This window comes from Mastigoproctus giganteus, chromosome 14, assembly GCF_048544385.1.
Source record: "Mastigoproctus giganteus isolate SK-2022 chromosome 14, ASM4854438v1, whole genome shotgun sequence".
Classification (NCBI taxonomy): Eukaryota; Metazoa; Arthropoda; class Arachnida; order Uropygi; family Thelyphonidae; genus Mastigoproctus; species Mastigoproctus giganteus.
The window spans coordinates 39,001,163-39,017,295 of NC_143588.1; the positions used below are offsets into that span (position 1 = coordinate 39,001,163).

Genomic DNA, 16,133 nt, shown 5'->3' on the forward strand with positions numbered 1-16,133 from the left:
CTATGATGAATTATTAATATTTCATAATATTAATTATAATAATTTAATAAATGAATTATTAATATTTTAGATAATGATCACTACATTATCATTACCTAAAATATTATCTAAGTCAATTATTTGGATATTCTAAATGCTTTTGGATTTATTTTAATTAAATAACAATTTAATAAAAAGTTAATGAAAAGTTAAAACTAATTTTTATATTTGGCTTCAGGCATCAGAATTCCTAATTACAGTACTACCCACCTGGCCTGGTACCATCAGTACAAACAAATAACTTAATAATACTGCTATAAAATAAAATTAATCTCCCAATTTTTTGGATTACATGGAGAGCGGGTACTTGGGCACTTAAGGAACTAGTAGTAATATTTAAGAAGTTGGTGTTTGTGCAAAGCAAGGTTTGAGTTTCAACTTGCCAGTTTTAAAACTGGAAAGTGAAATGTAGTCTTATCATCATCACCATCATCAGCAGCAACAGCAAAACTAAGGATAGGATTTCTAGTCAATATAAGAAAGTTAAATACACAGGAAGAAAAGAGTAGGTGAAAGAACTGAAACTTAGGTTCCAGCATTAAATGAGAGGTGACATGTAGAGAAAAAAAAAATTTCATCCACGTAAGTGCTGATGGAAACTAGATATTCAACATCAAAATTTGAAAAGTAGACAATAAGATGAAAGTTTGTTAGAAAGACCAAAAGAAAGGTCTAACATGACCAAAAGCATTTTAAGTATTAAGAACAACTGCTTGATTTTGGTACGCATTTCAATTATTTTCCACAGATTTTGTCCACAGATGAGTAACATAAAACTAAAATATCACAGTCAGTAGAGGCACCTCCGTAGCCAGGTAGGCAGGAGCAGCAGTGCGTAGCACATGCTTCTTGATTAGACCAGAGTTCGAGCCCGTGCCCACCAAACACGGAGGATGCGGAAAGGTCAGGGAATGACCACTGCATATCCCCGGAGCAATATGGCCTTAGTTGCTAATGCTCCTAAAAACCAAATAACAAACAAACAGTCAGTAGATCATTATTGACACAATTCACATTGGTAATTATTGATCAAATAAAAGATTAAGACAGTGTAAGTATTGGTCATTGATGGATTTCGCATGACGAGAAAGCGCTGAGGTAGGCAGGATATGACAACGAGGGGAAAAATTTGTCACTCTATTTCATGCAGATTAAATATATATATATATATATATATATATATATATGAAAAGGTAACAAGGCAACAAAAAACAGATGCTAAACTGGAGCACAGCCAAAGAACAAGGCCCAAAATACCCTCAAGCCTTGGAAACGTTTTTGCACAAAACTTTTAAGGATTTTTTCAATCTCTCTGTCAGAAAACCAACAAAGGGATTGAATGGATGTATCCAGTACAGTAGATAGAGATTTACAAAGATCATCACCATAAGATTTATGAGAAAATATTATCCTAATAAGTCATCAACATTTTTAAATGTCAGTGCAGCAGAAACACAAGAATGTAACAGGTGATGAAATTTTCAGATCAAAAAATACTTGACTTTCAGTACTTTTATTTTGCTTCTTCAGAAACAAAGGGGAAGGGAGTTAGGCAATACTGACAGCAGCAATTTTTTTCTTTGTTGCTGTCAGTCATATAAAAAAAATAAATCGGTGAACTACTGAGTGCTGGGCACTCAGGATGAAGGGTCCGTAGTCATGAATGGTCATTAGTGTAGTATCTCAAATAGAGAGCTTTATGGTAACTGAAAAAAGTTTCTAGTACCCTGGCTTGGCCTAAAACTGAGGAACTAACAAAAACATTGCTATTTGAGTCTTTCCAGATGTTGTGAATGACAAGGGTGTGAGAAGTGACTCCGACTTCTTCCTGGAGAAGCAATTAAAGTTTTAGGGGAGAAGTGACTGGCAGGTGAGGGCCGTGCAAGACTCCATGCAAGCGCCTCCCCACCACTGCCACATCAACACTGGCTCTCTGAGTACCCCTTGCTGGAACTTAGCACAAAGAAGCACACTATCAAAGTGCAATAAAAATTGTTTTTTTAATTTTAACACAAAAAGTAAATTTGAATCGGAATAGTTTTCTCTTGATAAGCATCGAATAACGTATAGCTAATGTGATTTTTAAATTTTTAGCTCCATTATCAACAGAAACAGAGGGGGGAGGGCACAAAAATTACTCACATTTTCCTGCCTGGTGCCGCCATTTTTAATTTTAAAAATATTTTAAAATTATATTTTAAATCTACTCGTTGAGCTCTTTCCAATGGTGTATAATAAGCTATAGGTTGTTGACAACGTTTTGTCCCCCCTACATTTCCCAGACAAAATTTTGTCAACAACAATCAATATGGTGTTATGTTGGCCCACATGATCTACAAACCCATACAAAATTTCAAGTCAGTAGGTTGAGTGGTTCCAGAAATAATGCTGTGACAGACACCCGATAGACATTATAAGGGTCCTTCACTGGACTACGGATCCTAAAAGAAGGGATGAAAAAAATAAATAAATAAAACAAGTGCTTTTATAAAAGATATTTTATTTTCTCAGTAGCTAGAAGGAGAAACTGGAAAAAAAATTTTCAATAAAAACTCTATTCATTACCTTCAACATTATAAATTTTTTCAGAGTGGAATTCTCTACTAAAGACAACCACTTAGAATAAGAAAGAAAAATAAAATAAAATAAAAACAATTTCAACATTTCAACTATGAAGTTGATATTTCTATTTTGAGTCATATTTCGAGTCTATTAATGCTATTAACCAGATAAAAGTATACCCTAAAATCCTATTACAATGAGTACTGTTTTAAAGAAAATTTCACTATAATGAAAATATTTCTAGGTTCTAGTAAACTTCACTTATCAAAAGTACTTTGTCAATCTTGTTTGAACAAACTAGTTTTGAAGAAAATTTCAGTACAATGAATTAGTTTGCAACACAAGAAAGAATACAGCAAAAGAATTCAATATCATACATGAATGATTATACTTTCTCTCCCCTGCAGAGTTCAACAGAATGCTATATTGGCAGTTGCATTCACACAAAACAGATTATTCATAATGGCAAATTTTGGTACTAGTAGCATCATCATCATCAGCCATTTTCAATCCACTGCAGGATGAAGGCCTCTCCAGCAACTTTCCAGTTCCTTCTGTTTTGAGCACTGGCCATCCATTTACTACACACAAACTCATGAATTTCATCTATCCATCTCCTCCTTTGTCTTCCGGGTTTTCTTCTAGCTCCTCTTGGGTAAAAAAAAAAAAAAAAAAAAAAAAAGGTAAACTGCAGCCATTGTCAACCCACTGCAGGATGGAAGCCTCCTAAACAATTCATGCTGAGAGAAATGGTCATAATCTGCCACGCTGGTCCAGTGCGGGTTGGCAGATCGACCGTATTCAGCAGTCAGGTGCTTGAACCCCGGTCTACTCAAGGAGCGTATGCTACTGCACTCTCGCTCCTGACCACTTGGCTACGGAGGCCTCCCTCTTGGGTACCATTCTGTTATTTTCTTTGTCCATCTGTCATCATGGCTTCGAGCTGTGTGTCCTGCCCAAGACCATTTTACTTCTTTAGTTTTGATAAGAATGTCCTTTACTTGAGTTTGCTGCCTAATCCATGTGTTTCTCTTCTTATCTAACATTCTGATTCCCAATATAATTTGTTCCATAATTCACTGTGTAGTTCTCAGCTTCTCTTCCATTCTTTTGGCGAGTGCCCAAGTTTCGCTTCCATAAGTCATGGTGAGGAGTATACTTTGGTTCATTATTTTACATTTCAGACAAACTGGGATATTGCTCTTCAGTATGTGACTATATTTCATGAATGCTTTCCATCAAAAATTTATTCTTCTCTTGACTTCCAGCCATTTATCATTATTACAGCTAATAACTTTTCCCAGAGAAGTATATGACTCCACCTTTTCAATTACTGCTCCTTCAATCATTATTTCCCTTTCTGTGGCATACTTGTTCATCATTACTTTTGTTTTAGCCATATTCATCTTTAGTCCAAAACCCTTACTAACTGTGCATAACTGATTAAGATTTTCCTCTAATTCTTTGGGATCGTAGCTTATGACCACAATGTCATCTGCAAATTGTAAATGGTTGAGGTGCTCTCCGTTCACATTGACTCCTTTCTGCGACCAGTCTAATCTTCTGAAAGCTTCCTCAAGGGCAGCCGTAAACAGCATCAGAGATATTGTGTCTCCTTGTCGAACTCCTTTCTCGATTTTAAATTTCCTACTGTCTTTGTCTAGTCTAATAAAGGAGATAGCATTTTCATATATTTTCTTCAAAATCATAATATGTGGGGTATCTATGCCTTGTCTTTCCAGTGCCCGAAACATTGTCTTATGCTGTATGGAGTCAAATGCCTTTTCATAATCCACAAATGCCAGGCATAATGGTGTTTTATATTCATTTGCTTTCTCCATTAGCAGTGATATTACGTGACAGTGATCCATAGTTGAGAATCCTGTCCTAAAGCCAGCTCACTCTTTCAGTTGATTCTCATCAAGTATTCTTTCTAATCTGTCAGTAATGACCCTTGTGAACAACTTGTAGATGTGGGATAACAAGCTAACTGGACTATAATTTCCAATTTCTGATTTACCTCCTTTCTTATGCAGCAAAACTATGATTGCATTATTCCATTGCTTAGGCGTCACACCTTTTCTAATGCACTTTGTGAAGAGCCTTGCCAGTTTTTGTGTTATGTCTCTTCTTCCCAATTTTAACAACTCTACACTAACTTCATCTTCCCCCGGGGCTTTCTGATTCTTCATTTTCTTCAATGCATGTTCTACCTCATCAGGAAGAATATCGGGTATGTCATATGCGTTGCTAATTTGCAATCCATCTTCCCCACTGCTGGCATCATTCCCTCGCTCCTTGTATAATTCTCTATAGTAGTCTTCTGCTATTTGAATTATGCCTTCTCTGCTGTTTATAAGTGCACCATCACTATTCTTCAGTTTCAGTATCATTTGTCTTTCTGTATTACTGCTCATGGCTATTGATTTAAATCCTTTGTTTTTCCTTAATGCTTGTTCTACTTTTCTGTTGTGTTAAATCTTCTTATATCCTCTCTGAGCCTCTAATGGCTTTGCATAACTCAGTATACTCAATTTTCTCCCCGTCAGTGTTTTTCTTGCTCTTCATTTGTTGTCGATTCATCATGACAAGTGTTTCTTGACTAATTTTTTCTTCTTTGGATTTCTTTTTCCCTATAGGTTTCTTGGGCTTTATCACTTTCAGAAAGTTGTAATATTCCTCGTCAATATCTTGGTCCTGAGCAGTCTGCAGAGGCTCAAACTTGTTCTTAAGTTCCCGTACATACTGCTTTTTCTCCTCTTCTGTTATCTCAAAGACCTTTGTGATAACAGAAGAGTCCTACATCTATATCAAGTGTACATCTTACCATTCTGTGATCACTTCCAACATTTACCTTATTCAGGATGGTAACATCATTCACACTATATCTTCTGTTAGTGAGGATGAAGTTGATTTCATTAGTTGTTAATCCATTTGGACTCTTCCAAGTCCACTTTCTGTTCACCCTTTTCTTGAAAAAAGTGTTCATTACTGACAATCCTTGAGATTCTGCAAATTCCACGTCTTTCGCCTCTTTCATTTCTTTCACCAATTCCAAAATTTCCTATAGTTCCCCTTTCTGTGCTGTTTTGTCTTTTTCCAACCTTAGCATTGAAGTCCCCCATAATAATAGTGTAGTGGGTTTTCTGCTCATCTAGAAGACTCTCAATTTCGGTGTACATTTCTCCAACCTCTTCATCATCATGGCTCGATGTTGGTGCATAAATCATTATAATCAACATTTAGCTTGTACCTCTTAGAAATCTTGAGAAAACTAGTAGCATACTAGAATACAAATATTCCTGCATTTTATTTTTGTTGATAATTTGCAGTTTTTAAAATCAAATGTCTAAGGTTATAATTATTACTAGTATCTTGTTCCAATCATTAAAAAACTTTTTTTATAAAAAAAAAAAAAAAATTCTTAATAAACTAATCATTGGCCCGACATAGATATTTTATTCTAACTCCACAAACCCTAGTCTAATACTAATATTTTTAGCTTCACATTATTAAAATCAGCTTGGCAGCTGTTTACCACTGTTATATAGTAAAGTATTAAGGTCTAATATGAATAAATACCACAGAGAATCTTTTCTAATTCAGCTAACAACCAAAAGTATATACTTACTGCTGTTGATTAGCTTTCAACAAAAGGTGTTCAGCTGATAATGACAGACATGCCTCTATAGCTATCAAATAATCAGCACATGTTTCTTGATCTCTGTGAATGGCCATGTCATAAGGTGTTAAACCAATTTCATTTTTCATTGTAACATCTGCGTCATGAAGCACTAAACCCTAGAGAAAAGGAACTATTAAAGTTCTTATAGCAATCAAAGTTGTTACAATTATGTGAGGGAAGGGGGGAAACTATACTCACTACCCTCCAAAGAGTATCTGGCCACACATTGGTTTTACACTGATGTCACTGACCCTCACTTCAATAAACAGCCATGTTGGACAGACAACTTGTGTATTTGAGACCCGCTAAAATAGACAATTTGTTTGTCCAACCTGTCTAGTATAAAATTTTTAGACAACAAGATTCTCATAAGGTTTTTTTACTATGTCCAATAAACATCATGTCAGTTCCAATTTAGGAGCTATAACACTTCACCTCTTGTGTAAGCTTAAGATAGTCACTAGCATTCATGATTCCCCATGAATGCTAATGACTTAGCAACTAGGCCACACCATAACACCACCTCCTCCAAACTTCACTGTTTGCACAATGCTGCTAGAGTGCATTGTCAATCAGAACAGCATGTACTGACTAGAATAGAGAGATTGATTCATCATACCATAAAACAAATTTACGCTGCTTTATGGATCAATTATGGCATTCAGGCACCATGTGAGGTGAGACCAGTAAATGCAGTTGGTGTGTTCATACAGCCCTTAGTCCCCCCTTTTGATGCCTTAAACTCCTGGATGATGTTTTTCAGGGAACGCTAACAAGATTGTCAATGGCTACTCCACTGAGAGTACCCTGATCATGTGGAGTCAATTTCTGTGGCCCTCCTGTGCATTGCTTGATGGTGGCACTGTCATACTTCTGTTTCATGATAAAGTCCATTGGCCCTTTATCATGAAATTCCACTAGGCTCAATGTAATTGTATCAATGATGATACAACCACTATGATCCTAGGTAACACCATGAGAAACAGTGCTAACCCAAATATTTTGTGTGCCCAGCAATGTAATTTCTGACAGTAACACCTCTCTCAGAATCAGTCAGCTTGGCTATACATGCCATGACAAGAACAACTTTTTTTAGCTCATACATCTTCCTTATATACCAGTGTATGAATTTAACTAGGAAGGCCAATGGACTTTGAAAACAGAGGTATCCAGATACTTTTTCAAGGATAATGTAGATAAAAATATGCAATTTTGAAAAACATACATGTTTCGAGAAAGACATAAAAACCTAACAAAATTCAAACTGAACCAAAACTTCCATTTATGTAGGGGTAAAAGCCAAAGGCAGCTCCACACATTTGGTGCCTTATAACTTTTTATAATGTTTACATAGAAGAAACATACTGGGAGAAAATTAGTACAACCACACAGTTACAAAATTTCAATATGACTTCCAGCGGTAATGAAACACACATCCCAATGGTAATCAATCTCTTGCCATATATGCTTTAATGTGGCTAATATAACTGTTCATTGCTGTCGCAACTCTTCTCTTCAAGTCTTCACATCAGTTGGCATGGGGGACATGTACACCTGGTCTTTAATGTAACTCCACAAAAGGAAGTTCATTAGTATGAGGTCCAGTGAGTGAGCCGACCACAAGCAAGGTGAACACACACAAGATCGGTTATTGTCCTTTCTGTAAAAAAGAATGGGTCACATATATTTCTAAAACTTCCAGCACAAAAATGCACTAACTTTGGGATTGTATCTGATAAGTTCCAAAACTCTATTCAGCTTTTTCACTTCCTCAAACTCTTATGATATATGTGTGTGATGTGGAATGCACTGAAAATCTAACCAGCTGTTAATCATCTGCCACCTTAATAAATATGTCCACACACAATGTCTGAGATCTGATCTTATCATTGGTTATAATGGCTTGTACCACCTACAAATGACTTGTACCACCTAATAACACTATTCTTTGTAATTTGTAGAAGAATAAGAGAAATTTACCTCAATATGATATGTAGAACACTTCTCCAAATATTAAAACAAATATAAAATGTTTAACACTGAAATTGATTAAATAATCAATTGAACACAATTAAAAAATTAATTAAATTTTTTTTTTAAATTTTAACATAAATTGTGAAAAACTATTTTTGATTTTGAAAAAGGGTTTCGAGGCAGAACCCTCCTTTGCATCATGTTCCTTCCCTCCACCGAGGGCACAAGCAGGTAATCTACAACACGCCATCTGGGAGTGACCATATTTATGGCATCTGAAGCATCACAACAGGCTTGGAATGTACGGCTTTACAGGACAGTTCAGATAACCAGCCTTAATGGAAGTAGGTGGTTTAGGAGTGTTAAATGAAAGGAAGGAAAATCATTTTTCAAAATTTACATTAAAATTTAAAAAAAATTTAAATTAATTTTTAAATTGTGTTCAATTGATTTTTTAATCAATTTTGGCATTAATCATTTTGCTTTAATGTTATATTCGTTTTAATTTCTGGAGAGTATCATACAGAAGTGTTTTATGTATCATATTTAGGTAAAAATCTCCTATTCTTCTACAAATATTGAAAGCAACATAGAATGCATTGAGCATCATAACTCTGGTTTATACTATCATATTCTTTGTAATACACCAAGTACACTGATGCACTAGCTCTTATGGGCAGTAGATATGAAGCTCCTCACTTCCTCAGTTTCCTCATTTACAACAGGCCTGCCAGTCTTTGTACCATGATGGTGCCAATTCTAGAATGCATATCTGCTTGGTGGAATTTAGGCAAACTTTGTATGAAATTTCAGCTTGTGTCATAGAATGTTTCTTCTGACCAAAAAAAAAAAAAAAAATGCACAACTGTATGTCACCGTTTTTGTTTATGCTAAGGCAGTGCTGCAGGTGGCTTAGTATAAACAAAATGCTGACATAAATCAATAACAAATGAACATTAAAACTCCAGAAATTAATAACAAATTAGCAAAAAAACTCCAATTTTAATTTGATCTATTTTTACCATTGTCAGTACATGCCAACTAGGGATTGCATTACTGACATTTCCATTACCAGTAATACCAGTAAATGGTACAAAAGATATTTTCAGTATTAACAGTAATTTATCATTTTCTATCTAGTTTGTTTTTTCATTGATCTGTCTAGTCAGCATTCATTTTATTGTAATTAAAGCAGGGCATCGAACCAAATTGAATCAAAAACCCAAACTGAAAACAAACCAATATTTTTGGTCAGAATAGAGCTGACCTTGAACCAAAACTGATATTTATTTCACTCCTTTATTTCAGTTCACACAAATAGTGTAAGCAAAAGGTGAAACGTTCTTAACACTCAGCATGCAAACTGTCATCGCAATCTTCACACTCACATAACCTGTCGCCATGGATTTCTAATCTTGACTGAGTTTACTAATCCTCAAGGCACCCTTAAGTCACTCAAAAATAAAATCATTAAATCTTTTCTAAATAATATCTGCCAGCTTTCAGAAATTCCATGCGAAAATTTGTTCATCTGAGGATTTCTGTAAATTTATAAATGCCTAGTGTAGTGTATAGTGTTATTTGTAATGCGGCTCCGGGGGTTCCCCCAACTCAGCGTCAAGCAACGTGATGAATGTAAAACTCTGTAAAGACCAGATTTATGTAGTTTAGTGAGTGTTCATGGTGTTAGTGTAGGTTATGCTGGTTGTGCTGTTCATCTGGCCTCAGATGAACAGCACAACTTTGGCAGGGGTGGCAAACCATTTTAAGGGTGCAGTGCCAAAATTGGCTAAATCCTTTTAAAAAACTATCCACACATGCCCCTCGGAATTTTCCCAGTATATCATTATTTTTCACATACACATTTTACTTGACAATTAAGCTTAACACCAACAACAAAAAGAATGAAATAAAAGACATTATTTCAATTTTTTTTTTTTTTTTTTTTTTTTATGGAAACCCCAAACACAAGAGGCATTAGAACCTATAGTACTTATTACTGTGCTTGGGTTGGAGGTTGAGAAAACAAAAAAAGATATTTGTTGACATTAGACTTGAACTTCTGTAAACCAAACTTATAAATTAGACTTGAACTTCTGTAAACCAGCCATTGAGAGGGGGGGGGGGGGGGCAAGCCAGCCTCAGTAGGTGCCGGTCCCAAGCCCGGATAAATGGTGAGGGTTGGCATCAGGAAGGGCATCCAGCCATAAAAAGTATGCCAAAACAAAAGAAAATGATAGAATGATGGAACTGCTAAGGCATACCCAATAAGTGGTGGGCAGTCACATTGCCCGAAAACTGTGAGAAAAGGGTCAGGGCTACAGAACAAAGGATGGGTTCGGTTAAAGAAGTTAGTCCAGCTAGAGAAGAAGAAGAGGATGAAAAGTGTTAGAATAGGAACACTGAACATCAGGACAATGAATGGAAAAATTAGAAAGATTGTCGATTTAATGCAAAGAAGAAGAGTGAAGATCCTATGCCTACAAGAGACAAGGTAGAAGGGAAATAAAGCAAAAGAGCTCGGTGAAGGGTACAAGTTGTTCTTTAGTGGAGCGGATGAGAGAGGAAGAAATGGAGTAGGTATTGTAGTTGATAAGAAGTTAAAGGATGAAGTGTGTGAGGTTAACAGAAGAAGCGACAGGATTATAAGCATAAAACTGGAGGTGAGTGGACACTTGACCACAATAGTATGTGCGTTTCCCCTGTACGTAGAATGTGGGGAAGAAGAAAAGGACGGTTTTTGGATGGAAATGGATCAAGTGGGCATGGCAATACCTGAGAAAGAGAGGTTGATTGTTGGAGGCAATTTAAATAGACATTTAGGAAGCAGCAAGAGAGAGGAAGGAAGAGTGTATGGAAGGTGGAGTATTGAGGAAAGAAATAGAGAAGGGGAGAGAATAGTAGAACATGCAGTGACATTCAACCTAGCGATAGTTAACACCTACTTCGAAAAGAAAGAAAGCCAGCTGATAACATACAAGAGGGGGGAAAGGATAAGCCAGACTGACTATATCATGTGTCGTAAGAGGCATCTAAAGGAAATGAGGAACAGCAAGATGATAAATGGAGAAATTGTGTCTGCACAACACAGATTGCTTGTGGTCGATTGGGAGGTTGCAGCAGACAAAAAGTAGGAAATATTCAAGACAGAGGGAGAAAAGGATAAAATGGTGGAGATTGAAAGAGGAGGAGTTGAGGAAAGATTTTAGGGAAAAGGTGCTAAAAGGAATAAAGTTATCAGAAGATGTGCAAGAGTGGTAGAAGTTAAATAATTGTATCATAAGGTAAGTTGGAGAAGAGTTGTTGGGGAAAACATCAAGAAATGGGGTGCCGGAGGGAAAGGAGGTTTGGTGGTGGAATGAGGAAATGCAATCTGTGATAAAACAAAAGAAGATGAAGAAAAGATGGGATTTAACAGATAGCCAGGAAGATAAAGAAGCATATAAATTAGCAAATAAGGAGGCAAAAAGGGCTGTGGCAATAGCAAAGGTGAAGCCTATGGGGAACTGGAAAGGAAAGATGGGGATAGGCAGTTGATGAGAATAGCCAAAGCGAGAGACGAGGCATCAAAGGAATTCCATCAATAAAACAGATAAAAGGTGAAAGGGGAGTGGTGATACAGGACCAAGAGAAGGTTAGGATGGAGAGAGGAATGAAAGAGTAGTGGATGGCATAAGCAGGAAAGAAGTGGAAAGTGCACTCAGAAAAATGAAGAGGGGGAAAGCAGTAGGTGCTGATCAGATACCAGTAGAGGTATGGAGAAGTATGGGCAAAGAAGGGATCGATATCTTATGGGACCTTATGATTCTGTGAGTTTGGCAGCAGGAGAGGATACCAGATTAGTGGTGGGAAAGTATACATGTGCCAATCTATAAAGGAAAGGGTGATATGCAGGAATGTGGGAACTACAGGGGAATAAAGTTAATGTCTCATTCGATGAAGATCCGGGAAAGAATTGTGGAAGGAAGAATAAGGCAGGACACAGAAATAGGAGAGGAACAGTTCGGTTTTATGGCGGGAAGAGGAACAACAGATGTGATCTTTGCTTTAAGGCAGATGATGGAAAGGTACAGGGAGATTTTTTTTTTTTTTTTTATGAAAACCCCAAACACGAAAGGTATCAAAACCTTCTCCTTCAACCCATGCATAGTACCGTGCATGGGTTGAAGGAGAAGTATGGGGGGAGGGGGATGCCGGAAACTTTGCTCTAGAGACTAAACATGGGTGTCACCACTTCAAGCCTCCAATAAGCAAAGTGGTGGTATTTCACCAGTTGATGAAAGTCATCTACCACCTGATGCAAGTAGAGTTGCACATGGTGTTCAGAGACCAGGAAAAAGCATATGATAGAGTGCCCAGACAAGAGGTATGGAGATGCATGAGGGAGAAGGGTGCATCAGAAAAGTATGTAAGGCTTGTGATGGAAATGTACGAGGGAATGGTGACTCAGGTTAAGAGTAGTGTAGGTACAACTGAAGAGTTCTCTGTAGTAGTTGGGCTGCACCAGGGATCAGCTCTCAGCCCATATCTGTTCAACCTAGTAAGGATGTCTTGGTTAGAGATGTGAAGAGTAGAGCACCATGGAGTTTGCAGACAATATCATACTGTGCGAACCATCCCAAGGAAAGTTAGAGAAGAAACTGAAGGAATGGAGGAGAGCGTTGGAAGAGAGAGGCATGAGGATAAGCAGAACAAAGACAGAATATATGGCATTGAATGGAGAAGATGAGAGTTCTATAAAACTGCAGTAGCAAAAATTAGAATCAGTTTTGAAATTTAAGTATCTGAGATCGAACGTTGAGAGGTGAAGGATTGATTTCAGAAATACAGCATAGAGTACAATGTGGATGGCACAAATATAAACAAAGTCATTTATCATACAAATCTACTTACAATACATAACGTGTTCATTTACATCTAATCTATTCATATTTCTCATTTAATCCATTAATATGTGCTATCATTTCCATAATATTTATCTCAATTAACAATCTCAACTCTCACTCTCTCTCTCTGTCTCTCTACAGCTTCAAACACTAAACTAATTCAATCTTAATCACTTCCTCATGTTTCTCTTAATCACCAATATCAATTCTCTTCACAAGAGCAATCCATAAGTCGCTAACTTAATGCTAACAATTCCATGTAATCTCTCTTAATTTAGCAATATCAATTTTCTTTACAACTTCAACCATTAAACCAACTCATAAACATTTCCTTATTTCTCGTGTTTCTTCAACTTCAACCTTACTCTAAAATAATCTCCCACTTTATCTAAGTACCATTTCCAAAACAACACAGTTCAGAGAACTCTTCTCTTTCACGGTGAGATTCCTTTGACCGGGTTCATTCCACGAAGTGCGGTCGGTGTCTCTCTCTCTCTCTCTCTCTTAGTTGAACTCTGCATCTCTGCCGTATAGCCCTTTCAGTACTGCCTTATTTCGGGATTGTGAGAACAGTTCTCTGTTAATACTGAAGTAAATTACCACAGCAGTATAGAAGCCAGGGCACTATCTGACTGGCTTGTTATTCAACTTCCGGATTAACTTCTAGCACAGGTACATGCGGGGCAGAACCCTTCACTATATAGCTGGACCCAAACTGAATTCAGAACTACCACTGGAAGTCTGCAACCCCTCTGAACAACAACCACAAACCACCCTTCTCATTTATTTATTCATTGAATTGATTGCAATTTACAATCGTCCCTTGTACTACTTTTTTTATATGCAAACTTATGTGCTTACATAAGCACATAAGCTTGCGTATTTACATATCTCCCCTATCTAATTTAAATCTGATCCAATCACGGTGCTATTCTTTAAATCCACTCTTCTTCCTTTGGTGGGAAAAACAGAATTTTTTCCCACACAACGAAACACTTTCATCTTTTACCTCAAGATACTTTGAACTGCTCCATACCGACACCCTTTCCCAAAATGCACTAAATGTCACAAGTGCAGGTATACTTGCGTGTACACCAATGCTAGGAGTTTAGTAAATAAATTTGATGAATTTGAGGTATTGCTCAAAACATCAAAGGCAGATATTGTTGGGATATCAGAGACGTGGTGTCACACAGATATAAGGAATGCAGAACTGGAATTTGGGGAGTACAATGTGTATAGAAAGGATAGACAGGACAGGAGGGGAGGAGGGGTTATGCTATTAGTTAAAAAACACAAAATCCAAGGAAGTGAAGCCAGTCGACATTGATGGACAGGGCAGTGTCGAGTCAGTTTGGTGTGACATAAGCATAGGTAAATCAAAGTTGAGAGTAGGAGTGTGCTATAGGCCTAATGACTCTGATGAGTATAATAAGATACTGTACAGGGAAATAGAATGGGCCAGTAAATCAGAGAGTCTTATAATGGGGGATTTTAATTTCCCAGATATTGACTGGAATTTGTGGGTTGGTCACTCCCACACTAGCAGGGCTTTTGTGGATTTATTGGATGATTGTTTTCTACACCAGCATGTTCAGGAGGCAACTAGAGGGAGTAATACTCTTGATCTGATTATCAGCAGTGATTCTTCATGCATTAGGAATCTTCAGATAAAGGAACCACTGGGTGGCAGTGATCACAGTGTGCTGAAGTGGGATTTACTCAAGGAGGTAACTACCATCAGAGGCAAAGGGAAGGGTTTTTGCTTTCGTAAAGGCGACTATGATGGTCTGAGACAGTATTTAAATTCTATACAGTGGGACCAACTGATGATGTTACCAACAGCAAATTCAAAATGGGAAGCATTCAAGGAACTAATCTTGGAAGCTACCAGGCTTTACATACCAACCAAGAAATATTGTTCAAGGTTCAGGCCTAAATGGTTGTCAGATGAACTAATGAGACATATGGCAGAGAAGAAAAATGCATGGGATACATACAAATTAATGGGTGACATGGAAGCCTATGATAGATATAAGTTGGTCTGTAACCAAGTCACAAAGGAGATTAGGCAGGCAAAGGCAGATTATGAGAAATCCTTGGCAAAGGACGCAAAGAAAAACAGAAAAGAGTTCTTTACCTATTTAAACTCAAGAAGGAAAGGGATGAATCAGATTGGTCCACTGGATGTTGATGGTTCAACAGTTGAGGATCCTGCTCAGGTGGCTAACAATCTAAACGAGTATTTTGCATCTACATTCACGCATGAGGAGTTATTCAGGAAGGAGAATGATGTAGGTAAAGTAAACATTGGCAATGAGCTGGATGATTTTGTAATAACTGAGAGGAAAGTGGAGGAGAGATTGTTGAGGATAAACATAAAAAAGGCACCTGGGGTGGATGGGATCTATCCAGTTATATTAAAGGAGGCAGCAAAGGGAGTAAGCAAACCCCTAGCCATAATTATGAGAGCTTCTTTGGACTCAGGGGAGGTACCCATGGACTGGAGATGTGCAAATGTAACCCCAATTCACAAAGGAGGATCAAAGGCTGACAAGTAATTATAGACCTGTTAGTTTAACTTCGGTTCCAGGAAAATTAATGGAGGCACTGGTTAAAGAAGCACTGCAGGATCATCTGGACAAGAATTCAGTTATAGCTCAGACGCAGCATGGTTTTGTTAAGGGCAGGTCTTGTCTGACCAATTTGATTGGATACTATGATGTAGTCACAAAAGAACTGGATGCAGGGAATAACTTTGATATTATATATTTGGATCTTAGAAAGGCTTTTGATACTGTTGCGCATGGAAGACTGCTGCACAAATTGGAGAAGTGTGGCATTGGAGGCAAATTGCTGCTATGGATAAAGGGATGGTTGAGTGGCAGAAGACAGAGAGTGGTAATCAATGGACACTGCTCAACGTGGACTAATGTTATTAGTGGAGTTCCTCGGGGTTCAGTGTTGGGTCCATTGTTGTTTTCTGT

The 16,133-nt window shown here is 37.3% G+C and overlaps 1 protein-coding gene across 2 annotated transcripts in view; it reads right to left on the reverse strand.

Moving 5' to 3' along the window:
* The window catches only part of LOC150075072 (uncharacterized), a 366,189-nt gene that overhangs the window by 120,656 nt on the left and 229,400 nt on the right, over positions 1–16,133 (reverse strand). For both annotated transcript variants that reach the window (XM_090388223.1, XM_090388222.1), the window contains one exon: positions 6,233–6,402. In XM_090388223.1, coding sequence (XP_090244349.1) covers positions 6,233–6,402 — 170 coding nt within the window. The remainder of the gene's footprint in view (positions 1–6,232; positions 6,403–16,133) is intronic.